This window comes from Ovis canadensis, chromosome 12 (assembly GCF_042477335.2).
Source record: "Ovis canadensis isolate MfBH-ARS-UI-01 breed Bighorn chromosome 12, ARS-UI_OviCan_v2, whole genome shotgun sequence".
NCBI classification, from domain to species: Eukaryota; Metazoa; Chordata; class Mammalia; order Artiodactyla; family Bovidae; genus Ovis; species Ovis canadensis.
The window spans coordinates 49567335-49590117 of NC_091256.1; the positions used below are offsets into that span (position 1 = coordinate 49567335).

At 37.1% G+C, this 22783-nt stretch overlaps 1 protein-coding gene across 17 annotated transcripts in view; it reads left to right on the top strand.

Annotated features, from left to right (window-relative positions):
• Positions 1–22783, top strand: part of PRRC2C (proline rich coiled-coil 2C) — a 94876-nt gene that overhangs the window by 38076 nt on the left and 34017 nt on the right. For all 17 annotated transcript variants that reach the window (XM_069545619.1, XM_069545623.1, XM_069545630.1 and 14 more), the window contains exons 10-17: positions 957–1101; positions 2610–2663; positions 5588–6221; positions 11897–12066; positions 12499–12748; positions 14004–14214; positions 15418–17685; positions 21248–21456. In XM_069545619.1, coding sequence (XP_069401720.1) covers positions 957–1101; positions 2610–2663; positions 5588–6221; positions 11897–12066; positions 12499–12748; positions 14004–14214; positions 15418–17685; positions 21248–21456 — 3941 coding nt within the window. The remainder of the gene's footprint in view (positions 1–956; positions 1102–2609; positions 2664–5587; positions 6222–11896; positions 12067–12498; positions 12749–14003; positions 14215–15417; positions 17686–21247; positions 21457–22783) is intronic.

A 22783-nucleotide genomic window follows, 5' to 3' on the forward strand; every position in this document is an offset into this window, starting at 1 on the left:
ATTAACAGTCTGATGTTTCTAAAGAAAATATTTATTTTTTAAAAAGAAGCTGTTTATATGGTTGAGTCCCTAACCCGTTTGCCTAAAACTGTCACAACATTGTTTGTTAATTGGCTATACGCAATACAAAATAAAAAGTTAAAAACTACATAGATGCTCATCATCTAATGGAGATACTTTGAGAGACAGTATCGGATCATTTAAAACTTTTTACTTTCTTGACCTAATCCATATTTATAAAATTGGAGAAAACTTACTTGGGTTACAATAGCTGTTTCAAGTCTTTGATTTTTTTAAACTTAGCAAGGAGCAATAAGTTCTTGGGAAATGGGAGCTTTTCCTCTTTCTTTTTTTTTTTTTTTTAAACGTAAGGGTGAGGACAGGAATATATGGGTCATAAAGCATAAAAATTGGGCTCTTAAACAGGAGCTTGCATGTACATATCAGTATAGTTTTTCAGCCATAATGTTGCAATCATTGCTGTTTGATGATCAGCTGTGAGATGCCTGTGATTTGTCATTACTTTTAAATACTACAGCTTGATTGCTCTTTTTCATTAAATCAGAACAAATTAGAGTAAATGAGAATAATTAATTATCTGGAGTATTAGTTGCATTCAGATGAGAGTTTTGGGTGAGAATAATAGATTAATAGAAAATGATGGAATCATATTGTGTGTCAAGTGTGAGTGTCTGTATTTGACAAGTATTCTATTTCAGCTTGTATCTTGTGATAATCTGGCCAAGCCCAGGCCCCATCACATAGTAGATAATAGCGTATATTTCTCGAGTGAATAAATTTGCACTGCTCAATTAAAAAGCCATCTCATTCCTTAATGCATTTTCCCCCAAAACTATATGAAAGTAATGTCTTTTTTATGTTGAGAAAATGCATTTACTTAACATTTATATTTTGTCCATTCTACTTATTATTTCACTTGGGTTTTGATTCTTCAGTGAGGATCAAGGTTCAAAAGCCTCTGAAAACACTGAAAACCGAAAAGAACCAGATGAAGTTTCCAGCACCAAATCATCTTCTCAGATACCTACCCAGCCATCAGTAGCAAAAGGTCCCTATGGGAAAGGACCGCCGTTCAATCAGGTTTGTGGGAATCATGAGGTTCTTGTCACTGCAGATGAGGGACAAGGATGAATTAATCTTATAATCATAGAGTTGGAAAAAGACTTAGGAAATGGAAACTATATATTTTTTCTTAAAGAGACATAAACCATAGATTTATTGCATACCAACGGGAACTATCAGTACTATAGTAGCTAAAAATACTGAGTAGAAACTAAAGTTTCACTCCTTTCCTTCTTATAGCAGCTTGGTCAGGTCAGAGTGGAAGGATAAATTGTTTTTCCAAACAAACATACCTGAAGTGCTCCTCAGTTTATTGGATGCTTTGTAAATCCTAGTTAGTATTCATGTGTGAAATTATATATTATCCCAGTAGGGAAATCACACTAGGGCGTAAAGAAATCTATGAAGTCTGAGCTATTTTGAAAAACATTTTTTTTCAAGGAAGCATATGGACGGTAGATACACTTGATCTTGCTTCTAAAATGTAGTAAGAACTACATTACAATGTGAGAATTTAAAGGGACTGTCTTCCAAAAAGCCTACTTTAGTAATTCATGATATACTCAGCATGAATTTGTTGAATTCGTACAAAACAAATGGAGGAATGGTGCCTTCAGGGAGGTTAAAAATAAGGAGCTAACAGTGCAGTGACAGAGTGCACATAGTTCTTAGAAACTTCTGTGTAAAAGATTTCATAAAAAACATGCTACTTAAAGCAAGAAATAGCCAGTAAAAGGAAAGGAGCAATTCCAAAGGGAAGGGACCACTTCCTACCAGAGTGGAGAAGTATGAAAGCTTCATGGAGAAACAAGGCCCTGTGAAGAAGTCCCCAGCAGTGTGATATTGGAGAGGAGTAAGAGCTGTGTAAGAACTAGTAGTTGTTGAGTAGTAGATGCTGTACCAGAAGTTTGCATTTCATAAGCCATTGGTGAGTCATTGGAAAGTAAATTTGTGAATTCTGGAAAAGCAGGTTTTTTAAAGTAATTTTTAAGTAAAACCTGTATTTTGTGTGACTTTTAACTGACATAATAGGGGATGATGAATGAACGGAGAAATATAGACTATCTTTATGTGTGTGTGTGAGATACTGATATATAAAAACAAGTGACTAATCCATTCATATCTGGTTTCAGTGTTTTCGATGTTTCTTTTCTTTATATAAACTTAAAAAGTTTAGTCTGCCATTAGGAAAAAAATTCCATAAAAAGAATTGGACCTATATAAATAAAAATTTGAAATTAAAGGCATAATTCTCCACAGCCGGATTACTTGGGCTACAATTCTAGAATTTTTACACTAAGAATCTACTTTTAACAAAGTTATTTTGTGTTTGTAACCTTATTGAAATGCCTGAGTGACTCTATAGAACGTAGTTATATTATAGGGACTTTTCCTTTAAAAAGGAAAAGAGTAATGATGTTTTACGTTTTGCAGTCTTTTGGTCTCACTGAAAAACATTACAGTCAGAAATATTTGAAGTAGATATTTTTTATCTTATTTTGTAAAAATTCTTTTCTTTATAATAGGAACGTGGACCATCATCACACTTGCCACCACCTCCAAAGTTGCTTGCACAGCAGGTAAATCTTAACTAAATGCTTACTAATGGTCTGTTTTGCCCTATTTGTTATAGTGGAAAGGTTCTGTGTTTCTTATTGATAATTTTTATGAAATAGTTACCAACTTTACCTTGTAGCTGCACCTCTTTCTTTAGCCTGTCCCTCTTCCTTCTCAGCTGATTAGCATGCTCCTGATTTTTCTAAGAAAATAAGAAGCACCTGTTCTTCCTAATCAAGTACCTTTCCTGTACTGACTTTTTTTCTATTGTCCTTGTTCCTTAGGACCACCTTTCTACTTGTTCCCTGGATCCCATCTTTGTCGGTTACCAATAATATTGTCTCTCATCTTCAAGAAAAGTTTTAAACACCAACCCTTCTTCAACTTCCACTACAGTTCACACCTCCCCATCACCACCACCCGTTTCCTCCCTATATCTCTGTTCTCCATGGCAAAATTGTTTTAGTGAGTTCTTTACACTTCCTGCCATCACTTTCTCATTAACCCTCTCCAGTTATACTTTCGTCTCCCAGTATACCTTTGAAAAAATGTTATTATCAAGGTTAGTAATGACTGTTCCATCTTGCCACATCTTATATTCATTTACTTAATCTCAGCAGCAGTTAGCATAGGTAATCTCTTCGTCCCTCCATCCTTCTAAAATTTGCTTTTGAGATATCACAGATATTAACAGTTCACAGGCCTTCCTTCCCTGATCACTCTGTTGTGATAGGTGCACGTACCATCACCATCATCTGCACTAGTCATTTTTCTTTTAACTGTTGCATGCTCTTTGTAGCATTTCTATACACATACAAGCTAAAACTAAAACATTTAGCAGAAAATGTAGAAGAAAGTCTTTATGAACTTGGGCCAACAAAAATGTCTTGGATGAGACAAAAAAGACATGAATTAGAAAGAAGAGATTGATCAGTTTGATTTTTGAAAAACATCTCTAAGGCAAAGAAAAGATACCACAGGAAAAATATTAGTATTTCATCTGACAAGGAACTTATATTGGGCAGTGGGGGGGGTGCACGTACGTGTATTGAAAAACTCTTGCAACTCAACAATGAGACCAAAGAGTCCAACAGAATTGAACATTCATTTCATAAAGTAAGGTATACAGATGGCTAATAAGCACATGAAAAAATGTTCAATATTTTTAGTTCCCAGCAAAATGAAAACTAAAACCACATTGAAATTTTGTTACATGTCCAGAATTTTCAAGGCTGATGGCACCAGTGGCACCAGATGTTGGCAAGGTATAGAGCAGATGACACCCTCATACATTGCTGATGGAGCCATAAAACCTGTAATCACTTTGGAAAACAGTTTGGCAGTTTCTTATAGAGTGAAACACATAGTTGCCATATGACTTGGCAGTTCCATTCCTAGGTATTCATCTAAAGGAAATGAAAACATGCATTTACACAAATACTTAAGCAGGAATAGCTGTAGCTGTCTTATTCCTAGTTAAAAAACTAGAAGCAATCCAAAAGTATGTCTGTCCACAGACAAAACAGTATGCTTCTGATGCTGTAGTATCCAGCAATAGAATTGAGCAAACAGTTGTTGCACGCAGTGACCCCAAAACCACTACCCTGAGTACCAGAAGCCAGATACAAAACAACAAAACTTATTGTGTCCATTTTTGTGAAATTTTAGGAAAAGCAGAACTACTCTATACTACAGAAGTAAATTACTGGTTGCATGGGGTCAGGGATTCATAAAGAGGACTGATGAAAATGCTTTATATGTTGAATGGGGCAGTAGTTACATAAGTTTATCATTTGTCCAAAGTCATCAAACTATACAGTTAAAATATATACATCACATTTTATGTAAATTATACTTCAGTAAAGTTCCTTTTCAAAAAATGCTTACCCTGTGAGTTTACAGTGTAAATTAGGTGTGCTTATATAATTACTTTGTTTTTGCAGCTTGTCTTTGAGGTATAGATTAAGTAACAATACCAGAGAGATGGAGCAGTTTTTCTAAGATAGCACTGTTAGTAAATGGTAGAGTCTGGATTCATGGTTTGGTTGGTTGGTTGGTTGGTTGGTTGGTTGTAGTATTCAGTCCAGTGTTTTCATCATATCATTGTTTTCTCTTTTGTAGGAATTCTGTATAGTTACATGGCTTTTAAGGTTTCTTCACCCTAGTAGCTATTAAAAATCAGTATTTTAAAAGCACATTTTTAGTTCCTTGATGTTTCAGCTCTTCATGTGCTTTTTTTCATTCTGCTTGTCTTTGCATAGTTGTTGGCATTGATTTTAGACTTTGTAGTAATATGTTTCAGAGCGCATCAGTTGAAAATTAAATTAGTAAAACTCAGTCTCTAAGGTGATTCCCTCTCCACCATGGGCTCCAGATATGAATCTCTCTTTAAACACAGACTTCTCAAAAAAAAAGGATTCTCTACCCAGGCTGCTTTCTAGGAGTTTCTTCTCCTTTGGTGTGTCAGCAGCAGCGGTGTCTCTGTGCGCTTCACTTAGTGTCTTTGACTGTCCACTCTCTGCTTGTAACTGCACCCCGGTCTTGGCTCGTGTGGTGCCATGTTGTGTCTCTATGGGCTTCCTTTCCCCCTCTTTAGCATTCCATCCCTTGCAGTTACTGCTAAAGCACTCATATTCTAAATTTCCTTTGTCTCTAGATTTAGATTTTGAAATACTTGTTGTGGCAGCTTCTAATTTTACTCAGCAAATACTGAGTGAGCATTAATGTCTGGCACAATAGACAGGTACATGCTCAGTTAATATTAGATGGCTGGATTAACTATTCTAGAAACTTATCTAGATATACTATTTTCCCCACATTTTGCATTTAATGTGTATGTTTTTCAGGGAAATTTTCTGATATTCTATGGAGAATTTTGCTCCTGCTATTTGTCTGTGATATATCCTGTGTTGTCATACTCATCTGAGAATTTATTTTAAAATTTCAGCATCCTCCTCCAGACCGACAGGCAGTACCTGGAAGACCAGGCCCTTTTCCTCCCAAGCAGCAGGTCCCAGATGAAGATGAAATATGGAAGCAAAGAAGAAGGCAACAGTCAGAACTTTCTGCAGCAGTGGAACGTGCTCGTAAACGGCGTGAAGAGGAAGAGCGAAGAATGGAAGAACAAAGGAAAGCAGCATGTGCCGAGAAACTTAAACGACTGGATGAGAAGCTTGGCATAGTGGACAAACAACCCTCTCCAGAGGAAATCAGAGAAAGGGAGCGAGAAAAGGAACGAGAAAAGGAACGGGAACGTGAGAAAGAACTTGAAAAAGAGCAAGAGCGGGAGCGAGAGAAGGAGAGGGAAAAAGAAAGGGAAAGGCAACAGGAAAAGGAAAAAGAACTGGAGCGAGAACAGGAAAAACAGAGAGAAATGGAGAAGGAAAGGAAGCAAGAAAAAGAGAAGGAGCTAGAACGGCAGCAAGAAAAGGAAAAAGAACTGCAAAAGACGAAAGAACAGGAAAAGGAATGTGAGTTGGAGAAGAGAGAGAGAGACAAAGTGGACGAAAAAATTGAACACAAAGAACCTACTTCAGAACCTATGGTAGAAAAACCAGAAAGTGAAGACAGCTGTAGCAAAGGTATGATAGTCTTGTTTGTCCTTATGTAAGCTTTGCAAAAGGCTTCCTATTAACTTATATTGTGAATGTTGAATGTTTGTGTATTTTAAAATATGTAATCCAAATAAAAGTGATTGATGTTTTTTGGTTATAGGTTGAATTTTACTGGATACTTTTTTTTTTATTTGAATACTTGAAAATGTGGGTTTTGTTCTGTAATTTTTTTTATTATGATAAAATTCATGTAGCATAAAATTTAGCATCTTAACCATTTTTTATTAAAATGATATTAAAAGCACTCATAATGAACCATCACTGCCATCTATCTCCAGAACTCCTCTCATCTTGTGAAATCAAAATTCTATGTCTATTAAACAATAACTCCCCAGCCCCTGGGTGGTGATTCCTGTGGGTGTGATTGTAACGGTTGGCAGTGCCTCATGTGGGTGGAATCATATAGTATTTGTCTTTCTGTGACTGACACTTCTGTTTATCATAATGTCCTTAAGTTTCATCAGTTGTAGCATGAGTGAAAGAAAAAAAGAAAGGATAGAATTTCCTCCATTTTTAAGTCTACTAATCCATCACATAAATGCACACACACACCATATTTTGCTTACCCAATCTGTTGATGGACGCTTGGGTCGATTCCATGTTTTACCTATTTTGAATAATATTGATGTGACTGTGAGTGTACAGAGATATCTCTTTGAGACCCTACTTTCATTTCTTTTGAGTCAGGCATACCTCAGAGATGTTGTAGGTTTGTTCCAGATCACAGCAATAAAGCAAGTCATGTGAATTTTTTGATTTCCCAGTGCATATAAAAGTTATGTTTATACTATTCTGTAGACTATTAAGTGTACAGTAGCATTTTCTTTAGATATATATATATATGTATATATATAGTATGTGCATACCTTAATAATACTTAATTGCTAAAAATGCTAACCATCACTAACCCTTCAGTGAGTCATGATCTTTTTGCTGGTGTGGGAGAGTCTTGCATCAGTGTTAATGCTGCTGATGATCCAAGTGGTGGTTGCTGAAGGTTGGAGTGGTTGCTATGGCAAATGTCTGTAAGATAGCAATGAAGTTTGCTGCGTCAATTGGCTCTTATTTTACAAATGATTTCTCTATAACATCAATGCTGTTTCATAACTTTATCCACAAAAAATCTTTCAAAATTGGAGTCAGTCCTCTCAAACCCTGCTGATGCTTTACCAAGTAAGTTTATGTAATAATAATCTAAATCTTGTGTTGTCTTTTTAACAGTCTTCATAGTCATCCCCAGGAGTAGATTCCATCTCATAAAACCACTTTCTTTGTTCATCCATTAGAAAGCAGCTTACTGTCTATTCAAGTTTTGTCATAAGGTTGCAGCAATTCAGTTGTACCTTGGCTCCACTTCAGATTTCTAGCTCTCTTGCTGTTTCTGCCACATCTGCAGTTACTTCCTACACTGCAGTCTTGAACCCCTCAAAATTGTCCAGTACTAAGTTGAATACAAGTAGCAAAAGGAGGCACCCTTGTCGTCTTCCTGATCTTGCAGAAAAACTTCTCAGCCTGTCAGCATTGAGTGTGGTGTTAGCTGTGGGTTTCTGATAAGTGGATTTTATTATATTGAAGTAGTTTCCTTTTATTCCTAGTTTGAGTATTTTTATCATAAAAATGTGTTGAATTTTGTCAAAAATCCTTTTCTGCATTAATTTTGATGATCATGTTATTTTCCTTTCATTCTGTCAGTGTGTAGTATATTGATCAGTTTGTATATATTGAACCATCCTTGCATCCCAGGGATATATCCCACTTGGTAATGGTAATTAGTATACTTTCAGTATGTTGCTAAATTCTATTTTCTAGTATTTTATTGAGAATTTTTGCATCAGTGTTCATAAGAGATATTTGTATTTATCTGCAGTTTTCTTGTGTCCTTGTTTGGCTTTGGTATCATGGTGATGCTGGTCTTGTAGATTAATTAGAAAGTGTTCCCTCTTCAGTTTTTGGAAGTTTGAGAAGAATTGATGTTAGTTTTTTAAATGTTTGGTGGAATTCATCGGTGAAGCCATCAGGTCCAGGACTTGACTTTGCTGCAAGATTTTTGATTGCCAAGTCAATCTCCTAACTAGTTAAAAAAGTCTGTTCATATTTTATGTTTCTTCTTGATTTTTAGTGTTGGTAGATATTTTCGTTTTGGAGACTGTACATTTCATCTAGGTTATCCAGTTCATTGGTGTACAGTTGTTCATAGTTCTCTCATAATCCTTTTTATTTCTGTATAATTGGTAGTAATTTCCCATTTTCATTTCTAATTTTAGTAATTTGAGTCTTTTTTTCCCTTAGTTTACTGTCCCAGCTAAATATTAGTCAATTTTGTAGAGCTTGTCAAAGAACCAACTTTTGTTTTCATTGATTTTTCTCTATTTTTCTGTTCTCTATTTTCTTGATCTCTGCTGTGAATTTTATCTCCTTCTGGTACCTTGGGTTTGGTTCTTATTCTCATTCCTTAAGTCATAACTCTAGGTTATTGATTTTGAGAGCTTTCCTGGTCTTTAATGTAACCATTTATAGTTATAAATTCCCCCCTTTACTTTTCCTGTATCCTGTAAGTTTTTGTATGTTGTGTTTTTGTTTACATTCATCTCTTAGGTATTTTCTAACTTCCCTTGCACTTTCTTTTTTAATCTTTTGGTTGTTTAAGAGTGTTATTTAATTTCTTGGAGAAGGAAATTATTTAATTTCCACAAATTTATGAATATTCCTTACTTCTCTAGTGGTTTTGAACTTCTTTCCATCTTGGTTAGAGAAAAAACTTTCTATATCTGTCTTTTGAGCTCTTTTGAGAGTTAATTTGGGTCCTAACATCGTCTGTTCTGAAAATGTCCTTGAAAAGAATGTGCTGTTTTTGAGTAGAGTGTTCTGTATGTGTCTGTGAATCTAGTTGGTTTGGTGGTGGTTTAGTCACTAAGTCGTGTCTGACTCTTTTGACTCCATGAACTGTAGCCTCTCAGGCTCCTCTGTCCATGGGATTCTCCAGGCAAGAATACTGGAGTGGGTTGCCATTTTCTTCTCCAGGGGATCTTCCCGACCTGGGAATCAAACCTGGGTCTCCTGCATTGTAGGCAGATTCTTTACCAACTGAGCTACGAGGGTAGTCCAGAGTTGGTCTAGTTGGTTTATTAAGTCCTTTTTCCTTACTTCTGTGTGGCTGTTCTGTTCATCATTGAGATGGGGTTGTTGAAGCCTCTGAATGTACAAGTATGTATCCCCCAGGATGTACAAGTATTTTGCATCATAGTTTTTTTTAATGGTCCTGTTACTAGGTGTGTAAATGTTTATAAATGTTGTGTCTTGCTGTATTGAACCTTTTATTAGTATTTAATGACCTTCTTTGTCTCTTGTAAAACTTTGATTTAAAGTTAGTTTTATCTCAATGTAGCCACCCTGCTCTCTTTTGGTTACTATTTCCATGGAATATGTTTTCATTTTCAGTTTATTTGTATCTTTGGATCTAAAGTGAGTTTATTGTAGATATCATATAGTTAGATGACCTTCAATTCTATTTTGTCAGCAAAATAGTATTGGCTTCATACTTAGATGCTGATTCTTTTACTCTTTTATGATTCCACAGCGTTTAACTATATGAAATCTCCTTTGTTTATACACGGGTTAATACCTCTAAAATTTAAGTTGAATAGAGCTTAATGGGAATTTTGGATTGTCATAATTAAATGACTGCTCTGTTCATCATTTCATATTTGTTTTTCTACCAGCTTGGATATATAAAAGCTTTCATAGGTTATCTATATGCTTACCAGAATGCTTCCCCCCCCCCCCCCCAAAAAAAAAAAAAAAACAACTTTGCTGGACTTCCCTGGTGATCCAGTGGTTAATACTCTGCTTCCATCACAGGAGGCATGGGTTCATACCTGTTGATGTGTGGCACCACACCCCCCACACCCCCCAAAAAGCTATTTCTTTGCTAGCTATAATCAGCTGATGTATTCTTCCCAAAATTGGATCAAAAACTCTAATTAATAGAACTGTGCTCCAAATTTAACGTTTGGTCTTAGTAGAGTTAACAGTGATTTAAAATAGAAAGAGTTTTATTTCAGTACATTTTTGTTAACAGAAATACTGAAATTTTTTTTTACCGTAAAACCCATGCTGTTTCCATAAGACAATGCTGCTTGAAGTTATAAAGCTATTTAAAGTTTTCCTTTAAGTTTTTAATCTGTATTCTAAGTTGCCTTCAAATTTGGTCCTTAATGTCACTATAAAGAGAAGTAAGAGTGTTTTATCTCAACTTTTTCTTATCTCAACTTTAAAAAAAAATAAGATATAGTCCGTGCAGATTGTTGAGTTACCAAATTGCACAGATTTCTTACATTAAGCAGTCTAGAGATAATTTGATATTGGTTATAGGCTTCTATTATGTATCCTAAGCACTTAGCTCAAAACACTTAAAAAAGGTAAAGCAAAATTTCTCACCACAGAAATGAAAAATATTCTTATACTTTGATGAATTCTGAAAGAACAATCTTAGAGAATTTTATTCGCAGTTAATGAGAAAAAACCATGAATTAGAAATAAGGAAATTCATTTTAGTCATAGTTTTGCAAGCAAATACGTGTATTGACCCTGATTAATTTACCGTCAACAGCGACTATATATTGTACATGAACTAATTTTGGTTTTGTTTTTAGTAATCATTATTTGGTGGCACTTATATTTTCATTCACATTTTCTATGTCCTCTGATGGCAATTTAACTTTAGCTGGGTTTACCAGTAACGTGTACCCATTGCATTTTTAAATGTTGCACCTTCTTGGCTGTCTTTTCCCTCTAATATTTTATCATTTTTAAAACATTTTTAATATTGAATTTAATACAAAGTGTGACTTTTGATTCTTTACTGCATGGTTTTACATTGGCTTTACATGAGCTTTCCCCTTAAAATTCACCTCTGATTCTCTGAGAAAAGAATTTATAACATAACATGGCTTTGTAGTTGTAACAAATGTCATTTTCTAGAATGAATATAACTGGTTTTCTTTGGGATGAGAACTTTTCTTGGTTGAGAGATGTGTATGGCTCTCCTTTTTGTGTATCATAATCCATACCCTTACATAGAACAATGGTTTATATATTTGAAGACACCGGTGGTCATTTGGTTGTCATGACCATTCGTTTTATGACCATTAAAACGAATGATCATAGTTTAGATTCATTAGTTTTCTCTGTAGATAATCCCCTAATCAAAAAAATGTTATAAACCTACATGTTCTATTTTAAGTATTTATAGGCCATTCTTGTTTTCATCTAAATGCTAGTGAACCACAAGTAAATGTTGACAGCAGTGTTAACATTTATTGAAACAGTGAAAAATAAGAGTTTGAAATGGTTTATTATCGCAAAATATCAAATACAGACTTTTGCATGATAAAGCATCTGGGCATGTGAGTTCTATCTTAAGAATCCATCTTTGAGAAAATCTGAGGTTTTGTTAAACTAAGGTTACCTCATTGCATTGATGGTTACCAATATTAAAGTACAAAATGGTGTTTTGGAGTAAGGATACTTTCTTCCTCTAACTTTTAAAATATGTCTGATTATTTCACTCCAGTATGAACAGCATGTATTAATGTTAAGTGTCAGAGATGAGTATAATTATCTTTCACCTTTTCTTTGGACAGAGGATGACCCAGTTTTCACTAGACAAGATAGCAGTCGCGGTGAAAAGGAGACCACGCAGGCAGCACATGAAACAGAACCAGAGTCAGGGTCTCAGCCTCGGCCTGCTGTATTATCTGGCTATTTTAAACAGTTTCAGAAGTCTTTACCACCACGGTTCCAGCGGCAGCAGGTAACAGTAAAAACATTTTATCTTGTATGTGTGATTTGAAAGGTTTATTGTTCAGTAGTATGAGAAATAATTTAACATAAAATTCAAAATACCAAAACATACAAATTTCCTCTGAAAAGTTTGCCACTTTTAAATTAGTAAAAGTTTGCTGATGGGGGCTTTATACGTTCCTTTTTTTCTTAATGCCTCATCTTCCTTTCTAGGAAATGGTTTCTTGCAGTGTAATTGATGAGTGATTAGTTGCTGAAGTATAAGGCAGAATGTCATAACTGAACCTTTGTTCTCTTGTCTTGCCGTCTCTCACTGTCAAATGTGTTTTGAGTTCTTTTCCCTCAGGGTTTCAAAAAAGCCTGTTTTCCAATATGATTGGTTGTATTGATTTATCACATGGAACTAAAGGCTCAAAATGTGCGATCCTGCCTATTTTTTCAGGAACAGATGAAGCAGCAGCAGTGGCAGCAGCAGCAACAGCAAGGTGTGCTTCCACAAACGGTTCCTTCTCAGCCATCCAGCAGTGCTGTCCCTCCACCACCACATAGACCTCTGTACCAGCCCATGCAACCTCACCCCCAGCATTTGGCTTCCATGGGTTTTGATCCAAGGTGGCTCATGATGCAGTCATACATGGATCCTCGGATGATATCAGGTAGACCTGCTATGGATATTCCACCCATTCATCCTGGTAAGTTGAAATTGGCATTGTCTCCTGGCTTACTTGCAGTTGTGCAAGTTTAGAGTTTTTCATTTTCCCCACAATTTTAATCTTACTTCCTTTGAGAGTTAAAATCTAGTAAGAACTTATATAGGACTTCTTAGTCATAAAATGATGTATCTTCTTTGAGCACAGAGTAGTTAAATTCCAATTACTGTACCTACAGTGTGGTAAGACCAAAATACTGTACTTTCTGTTTTGTGAATATTATTTCAAAAATTTCAGATGGAAAATTACTGTCTTAGTTATAACATCTATTGTTTGCTGCATTGTTTTCATTCTTTTAGGTGTTTCAGCATTTAATTTTATCCATATGTTATATATTACAGCTATTTTTTCTGTCATTCAGCCTACCACCTGAATTTCCTAATAGGTTAGCTAAAAACAAATAGCTGTGTTTATCAGAATAAACTCAGATAATCCAGTACTAAGATGGTATAGAGGAAAATTTAGAGGTGATAAAAATACGATCAAGAATTACATCTTGATTTTAAAATTTATACTGAAAAATTTTTTAATTTATTTATTTTAGTTGGAAGCTAATTACTTAACAATATTGTAGTGGTTTTTGCCATACGTTGATATGAATCAGCCATGGGTTTACATGTGTTTCCCATCCTGAACCCTTCTCCCACCTCCTTTCCCATCCTATCCCTCTGGGTCATCCCAGTACACCAGCCCTGAGCACCCTGTCTGTGCATTGAACCTGGACTGGCGATCTGTTTCATATAGAATAGCATTGAAACGTGCATATTATCATATATGAAAACTTCAAATTTAAGAGACATAATGTATGGCATACTGATCAACTAATTAAATTAATGGAATTTTCTATGGAAAATGTTTTTCTGAAAATTCATCACTTGGTGTAATTCTCAAAATGTTTAACATGCACAGAGTCATGGTACTTGTTATCTGATTTTTATAGGCATTACCTTTTCTTTCGTTTAAAGTAAAATAGACTGTTCTTATGGTTTTGCTTGTGTTGCTTCCTGGATTTTTAAATCTATTTATTTAACAGCAACAATAAAAATCTCATTCACAGAAAAATTCAGTTTTCACTGATGATTTTTTGAGTTAATCAGTTTTGCTTGCCAAAAGTATATCTTTAAATATAGAGATGTCCAAATAGTAATTAAGTATTAACCTGGATACTGTGTCTATAATGATTCTGTTTCCTTTGTTTTCTCCCCACACCCCCATCTTTTTCTGATCTTTTGTGTAGGAATGATTCCTCCTAAGCCATTAATGAGACGAGATCAGATGGAAGGGTCACCAAACAATTCTGAGTCATTTGAGCATTTGGCTCGCTCTGCAAGAGATCATGCGATTTCGCTCTCTGAGCCTCGAATGATGTGGGGGTCAGATCCTTATCCTCATACTGAGCCTCAGCAGGCCACCACTCCCAAAGCAACAGAAGAACCTGAGGATGTAAGGTAATTATTAAAGTCATTAGCAAGCCAATAGAATGTTGTGGGGAAATGAAAACTGTGTAGTCTCCCTGGAGATCATTCTGACTTAGGACTGAGCCACAGATCTGATTTTCTCCCATTTAATATGCCTTATTTCATTCTAGGATGTATTTTCCTTTTCCCAGCATTTAGTATTGATTGATTAGGGCATTTTGTAATGTAGTTCTTTCTGTACGTTTATTTAAATACTAAAATTTAGTGGTAGCTGTCAAAATTGTCAAGGTTCTCCTGTACTTGACATATAGTCTGGCTAACGTGTTGATATAATTCTTCCACTTATTTAGAGATGTTAGACATTTAATTATCAATATCTTATGGGAATTTTCTGAGGTCAAGTTAAGGATAAACACTAATTTACAGTTGCTTTGAAGTATCAGACAATTGGTGATCTTCATTAATTTATAATGATAAGTTAGAGCTTTTGCCTTTTCAAGGAATTTGTTTTATGATGTTTTAAAATTCTGATTCATTGGGAAAGATGGACCTACTCTAGTGTATTCTGGTTATAAGTGAAAATTACCAGTTTTGATAGATATAACTTTCACATAAGCATGGTCTAAACTTCTTTTTCTTAAAGACTGAGTTTCATTTCTTTTTAATTGAGGAGAGTAGAAACATAACACACTATCTACCCTCCTGTCAAATTTTTAAGTATATAGTACAGTGTTGATAACTGTAAGCATAACATCATATAACGGATCTCTAACTTTTTCATCTTGCACAACCAAAATTTTTTACCCGTTTAATCACAACTCATTTCCTCCTAGTCCCTGGTAATTACTTCTTTATGGACTAGTTTTATTATATTAATAGTTTATATAAGTGGGATCATACAGTATTTGTTCTGTGACTGGTTTATTTCACTTAGTGTAATCTTCTCATCTATGATGTAGCATATAGCAGGATTTTCTTTCTTTAAACAACATGCTGTTTGTATGCATATGCATGTTCTTAACCCATTCATCTGCAGTAGACATTTAGGTTGTTTCGATCTCTTGGCTCTTATGAATAATGTTGCACTGAACTTTTTGTAGAGACATAAGGTTCTTTATGATTAGGACCCATTTTTTGTTTTTAAATTCAAGGGATTATTTTGCTGTACATGTACATGTGGAAAAGATTTTTTGCTGTGATGGCTATTATTTCTTTGAATTCTCATTATCGTAGGCCTGAAGCTCCATTGGATCAGGAACAGATAACTGCTGCTTATCCTGTAGAACATGGTCAGTTAGAGGCTCATCCAAAACCAGACTTTGTCAGAGAATCAAGTGAGACAGACGTACAAAAGTTTTTAAGTAGATCAGTGGAAGACATTAGACCTCGTCATACTGACACAAATAGTCAGTCTACTTGTTTTGATGTACCTGATCAAAAGACTATAGCCACTCCTCAAGAAGAGCGAATTTCAGCTGGAGAAAGTCAGCCTGCCCGGAAAAGAAGTGTTTGCCATGGATCTAACCATACTCAGAAATCAGAGGAGCTGAGGAATGAGCCATCTGCAAGCATTCCTAAAGTAACTAGCAGAGGTATTGATTCAAAAGAACCAGCAGAAAGGCCAGAGGAAAAAACAAAAAAAGAGGGCTTTATCCGATCTTCTGATGGACCAAAACCTGAGAAATTGTATAAATCTAAATCGGAAACTCGTTGGGGCCCAAGGCCTAGTTCCAACAGAAGAGAAGAAGGTAATGACAGGCCTGTGAGAAGATCAGGTCCTATTAAAAAACCTATACTTAGAGATATGAAAGAAGAACGGGAGCAAAGAAAGGAGAAAGAAGGAGAAAAGGGAGAAAAAGGAGAAAAGGTCACTGAAAAAGTGGTGAAACCTGAAAAGACAGAAAAGAAAGAAGCTCTTCCTCCACCACCCGCACCACCTGCAGCACCAGTTCAGACGCAGTCGGTTCCACCACAACCTCAACCAGAACCAGAGAAACTTCCTTCAGTAGAAACTTCGCCTTCAACTTTGGTACAAAAGCCACCTCAAGATACTGAGAAGCCTTTGGAATCTGTAAGTAGTGTTGAGGTAGAGCCTGCAGTCAAAACCGTAAACCAACAAACTGTCACAGCACCAACAGTCAAGGAAGAAAAGCAGCCTGAGAAAGTCATCAGCAAAGACCTTGTTACAGAGAGAACTCGACCAGATTCAAGACCAGCAGCTAAAAAAGAATCCACTGTACCCCCTAGGACCTACTGGAAAGAAGCTAGAGATAGAGATTGGTTTCCAGATCAGGGATACAGAGGTCGAGGCCGAGGTGAATATTACTCCAGAGGGCGAAGCTACAGAGGCTCTTACGGAGGACGCGGCAGGGGTGGCAGAGGGCACACTCGAGATTATCCTCAGTACAGAGACAGCAAGCCACGAGCAGAGCACGTGGCCCCAGGGCCCCTCAGGCAGCGAGAAGAAAGTGAAACACGAAGTGAGAGCTCGGACTTTGAAGTTGTTCCCAAAAGAAGACGGCAGCGAGGTTCAGAGACTGACACAGACAGTGAAATTCATGAGAGCGCGAGTGACAGGGATAGCTTGAGCAAGAGTAAGCTCCCCAAAAGAGAGGAGCGGCCTGAGAGCAGAAAGCCGGGAAAGCCACAGTCTTCTTTCAAGCCCGAAAATCATGTCCGAATAGATGGTAGACCTCTAGAAAAACCTTTTGTAAGGGATGATGATAAACCTAAACCAGGCTTCCTTCCTAAAGGAGAGCCTACAAGGCGAGGCAGAGGGGGAACATTCAGACGTGGTGGAAGAGATCCTGGAGGTCGCCCATCACGCCCTTCTACCTTACGAAGACCTGCTTATCGGGATAATCAGTGGAACCCAAGGCAGACAGAAGCTCCTAAACCAGACAGTGGGGAGCCACCAAGGAGACATGAGCAGTTTATCCCTATCCCAGCAGATAAACGGCCTCCAAAATTTGAACGAAAATTTGACCCAGCTAGAGAGAGGCCCCGAAGGCAGCGTCCTACGCGACCACCAAGGCAAGATAAACCTCCCCGATTTAGACGACTAAGGGAGAGGGAGGCTGCTTCAAAAACCAATGAGGTGGCAGTGCCCACAAATGGCACAGTTAATAACGTGGTTCAGGAACCAGTTAATGCTACTGGAGATATTTCTGGGAATAAGACACCAGACTTATCTAACCAGAACTCTTCAGATCAGGCAAATGAAGAATGGGAAACAGCCTCTGAAAGCAGTGATTTCAATGAGAGGCGTGAGAGGGACGAAAAAAAAAATGCTGATTTGAATGCGCAAGTGGTGGTAAAGACGGGAGAGAATGTTGTACCTCCAAAGAGGGAAATAGCAAAGAGAAGTTTTTCTAGTCAGCGACCTGGCATAGATCGCCAGAATCGGCGTGGTAACAATGGTCCACCCAAATCCGGAAGGAATTTCTCAGGTCCTAGGAATGAAAGGAGAAGTGGCCCACCATCAAAAAGTGGAAAGCGAGGGTGAGTATTTTATGTTACATATAATTACTTTTGCATCTTTTGACGGGGGAGGATGTGGGGCGTGCTACTCAGCTTGTGGGATCTTAATTCCCCAGCCAGGAATTGAATCTAGGCACTTGGCAGTGGAAGCGCAGGGTCCACGAATGGCTACTTTTGCACCTTTAGAGAAACTTAAACTATACTTCTTGGTTGAACTGTGCAAAGGCACCACTCTATAGAGGATCAAGACATTCTTGTCCTATAGGGTTTTTTTTTTCCTATTCTAAAAGTGTAAGAGTGCTTGAGAAAGAGGTTAGTGGATCACAAAAGTTCTTGCCTGTTGTTATGTTCAGTTCAGTCGCTCAGTCATGTCCGACTCTTTGCGACCCCATGAATCACAGCACGCCAGGCCTCCCTGTCCATCACCAACTCCTGGAGTTCACTCAAAGTCATGTCCATCGAGTCAGTGATGCCATCTAGCCATCTCATCCTCTGTCGTCCCGTTTTCTTCCTTCCCCCAATCCCTCCCAGCATCAGAGTCTTTTCCAATGAGTCTACTCTTTGCACGAGGTGGCCAAAGTACTGGAGTTTCAGCTTTAGCATCATTCCTTCCAAAGAACACCCAGGACTGATCGCCTTTAGAATGCACTGGTTGGATCTCCCTGCAGTCCAAGGGACTCTCAAGAGTCTTCTCCAGCACCGCAGTTCAAAAGCATCAATTCTTTGGTGTTCAGCTTTCTTCACAGTCCAACTCTCACATCCATACATGACCACTGGAAAAACCATAGCCTTGACTAGACGGACCTTTGTTGGCAAAGTAATGTCTCTGCTTTTGAATATGCTGTCTATGTTGGTCATAACTTTCCTTCCAAGGAGTAAGCATCTTTTAATTTCATGGCTGCAGTCACCATCTGCAGTGATTTTGGAGCCCCAAAAAATAAATTCTGACACTGTTTCCACTGTTTCCCCATCTTATTTCCCATGAAGTGATGGGACCAGATGCTATGATCTTTGTTTTCTGATTGTTGAGCTTTAAGCCAACTTTTTCACTCTTCTCTTTCACTTTCATCAAGAGGCTTTTTAGTTTCTCTTCACTTTCTGCCATAAGGGTGGTGTCATCTGCATATCTGAGGTTATTGATATTTCTCCCGGCAGTCTTGATTCCAGCTTGTGCTTCTTCCAGTCCAGTGTTTCTTGTGATGTACTCTGCATAGAAGTTAAACAAACAGGGTGACAATATACAGCCTTGACGCACTCCTTTTCCTATTTGGAACCAGTCTGTTGTTCCATGTCTAGTTCTAACTGTTGCTTCCTGACTTGTATATAGGTTTCTCAAGAGGCAGGTCAGGTGGTCTGGTATTCCCATCTCTTTCAGAATTTTCCACAGTTTATTGTGATCCACACAGTCAAAGACTTTGGCATAGTCAGTAAAGCAGAAATAGATGTTTTTCTGGAACTCTCTTGTTTTTTTGATGATCCACTGGATGTTGGCAATTTGATCTCTGGTTCCTCTGCCTTTTCTAAAACCAGCTTGAACATCTTTAAGTGCATGTACATCTCCTAAAAGAGTCCTGTTAAAAATTTGTAGCTTTGGGAAAATCGACACACCTGAGGACAGGACGTATGCAATGTCTTCCATTTGGTAGATTATCTTACTGATGATGAGTAGCCTGCCTTTCTTGATTTCTCTCTGGAAAACTGTGGGGCTCACAGGTGTCCTCTGGAACTTAATCATATTCAGTACCTCTGTACTGGTTTCTAGAGAGTGAATGTTGAAACTGAAGGATACATTATATTCCCCTCTCAAGTTGCAAACCTACAGTAAACCATCTAGCTTACAGAGAGGCCTAGAAAGCAAAGTCCTGCCCCACCACCAGTAACAAATAGCATGACATTGGTGTTTTTAAAAGAATTTTTCTCAACTGTTCTAAATTTGGTCTGTTCTTTTTAAATATTAAAATGTTGTTTATAGTAAATTATTTTTTAGTACTAAAAAAATTATAAAGTAGCACTATTTCTAGTTTTAAATCTAGGCTCTGGTACTTCTGTTTGTATAAATTCTCTGCTTTCTCACCTGTAAAATGAGGAGAAAGCAGTAGAACTTTAAAAATGTGTGGAGATTCAGTGACATGATATTTACGAAACAGTGTAACACCTGGTATATAGTCAGCAACTATTATTATGGTGTGCCCGTTTTTAAAAAAAAAAAAACCCAGATTTGCTGCCTGAGCTGATAAGGAATTTATTCAGACAAAATATTATCTTAATCTGTACTGGTTAGATACACTTAGTATGTCAGGTTACTATATCAGTCAGTAAAAAATATTTTCACTTCCTGATAATTTAGAAAAAGTTCCAGGAAAGTAATACTACCAGTTGTGTTTACTGAGTACCAGTTTATCACAGAATTTAAACCTCTCTTTAAAAGTCGAAAGAATAGGATAATATATATAGTTACATTAACAATGTAGTTGTTGACTATAACCAAGCTGTTCGAATTTCAAGTAGTAATACTCAAGGTTTCAGCTACCTTAGCAAGTCTTTTGTACCATATAGATGGTAGCAACCTGGACCTGCAGACATAGCAGTTACAGGCTATAGATTAATGTTTTCTAAGTGTCACATTTAGAAGAAATGAATTCATAGCTCACATGTTTGAGATCATGGTTTTTTTCAGGCTCTTGATAAGCTTTTATCTTGAGTAATACTATAGATTGAGCTGAAAGTGAATTGATAAGCCCATTTTTCATGGTGTATGTTCTTGAAGTTTTTATAAAATGAACCCAAGAAAAGAATTTTTTAACAGGAAGAAACCCTATAGAAATACTTTTGGTTTGTGAAGTGGATTGGTTTCCATATTAAAACTGGTTTTTAAAATGTTTATATATATATGTATGTATATGTATAAATCTGATTGAACTTTTAAAACAAAGACTTGTAAGCATAGAATTCTTTACACTGTTTTTTTTCATATACCGCCCTTTTGTGGAGAAGATCCACCATTGAATACTTTGGACTAGCTTAGATCACAGAAATTTTCTGCTATGAACAATGTCGATTAGCTCATTTATAAACATAATGAACACAATAAGAATAGACACAGTAAGAACCTTCAGGGAATAATTAGAATTCTAGAATTTAATTTCTGGAAAGAACTCTGAGGAGCTAGTCTTATTTCCTTTATTGGGAAACTCCATCTTAGAAAAGTTGTACCCAACAAAAATCACTGAGGCATTTCTATCCCACTGTTATTTCTTCTTAGACTGAACTTTAGAAACTGCCACTAAGGGCATTTTTCTTTTGATCAAGGATATGGTGACAGTGGGCTTCCCAGGTTGTTCAGTGGTAAAGAATTCACCTGCCAATGCAGGAGATGCAAGAGACACAGGTTTGATCCCTGGTTTGGGAAGTAGAAAATGGCAACCCACTCCAGTATTCTTGCCTGGAAAATTCCATGGACAGGTGAGCCTGGCGGGCTACGGTCTGTGGAGTCAAAAAAGTGTCGGTTATGACTGAGCAGCTAAGCCACACGCCACACACACATGTGGAGCTAGTAATAAAATCTCAGATGATTATTTTGTAGGCCATTTGATGACCAGTCGGCAGGCACCAGTGGTGCTGATCCTGTCAATGGCAGCTCTGCACACCATCAAGAAGGAGCACCTAATGGTACAGGACAAAAGAACTCCAAAGATTCTACTGGGAAAAAAAGAGAAGACCCCAAACCAGGCCCTAAAAAACCCAAAGAGAAAGTGGATGCGCTGTCACAGTTTGATCTCAACAACTATGCAAGTGCGTTTCAGATCACCTTTGTCTGTCTGTCGTCTGTCTGTCCATCTGTTACATTTAAGTAGATACTATAAGTAAATAAGGCATCAAGAAAAGAAAGTTGGACTTCAAGGTAGAGGTAGAGACTGATGATGATGATGATGATGATGATGATGATGATGATGATAGAGCTTTAACTGAAATAACAGCAACTTTTACCGTACCTATGCGTGCTTGATAAAATTCTTGTTAAAGATAATCCACAGTTTCAGTTTTCTTAGGAAAGTAAATTAACCACTCTTCCTTGCTAAACAGATGTGGGGGGACGCACAGAAAATCAAATGAAGATGCTTTGTATATATGCTGTCTTTGAAAAGAGAGAAGTGTTGTTAACCTCAATGAATTATGACCTTGAGAAAATTGGTATCTAGGATATGGTAAACAGAGAATAAACAACAGGATGGGAGGTAGTGTTGCTGTGGATAATATACTTTCAGAAAGCCACGGAGTGATAGGATGTCAAACGTGAAGGATGAACACAGCCAGAAGGAAATATATGATGAAGACGTTAACAAGGAATCTTTAAGAGTAGACACTTACACAGACAAATATTGGTATTTCCCATTCATTCAGATGAGCCTTAAGCTCGAAATACTGAATAAGATTGAGAGATTTACTAAGTTGAGACTAGATAGTAGTATGGGAAACTGTTTAGGTACTGTTGTCATTGCATATTAGAGATGTTGATAAGAGTTTTCTTTCATCTAGTTAATGGTGGCTCATATTTCCTGGTGGCTCAGATGGTAAAGCGTCTGCCTACAATGCAGGAGACCTGGGTTTGATCCCTGGGTCAGGAAGATTCCTTCTATTCCCTGGAGAAGGAAATGGCAACCCTCTCCAGTACTCTTGCCTGGAAAATCCCATGGACAGAGGAGATTGTTGCAGGCTACTGTCCATGGGGTCATAAAGAGTCGGGTACAACTGAGAGACTTCACTTTCACTTTCTATACATATTAAATTTGATTTGGGCCCAGGACCTTGACATTATTATTTATAGACCAGCTATTTTCAAAACAGGGTCTTCAGACCATCAACATCACCTGGAAGTTTGTGAGAAAAACAAAATCTTGGGCCCTACCCCAGGTCTACTGAATCAGAAACTCCTGGCATGTAAAGCAATCTGTGTTTTAACAAGTTCTCCAGGGGATTCTAATTCCATTGCACGCAAACTTGAGAGCTAATTCTGGACTATCATTTTAGGATTCATGTGGAAAAGAAAGAATCTTAACTGTATGTTTTAAGAATCTTTAGATTGTTTAGAACTGTGGTTCTTAATAGGGATGATTCTGTA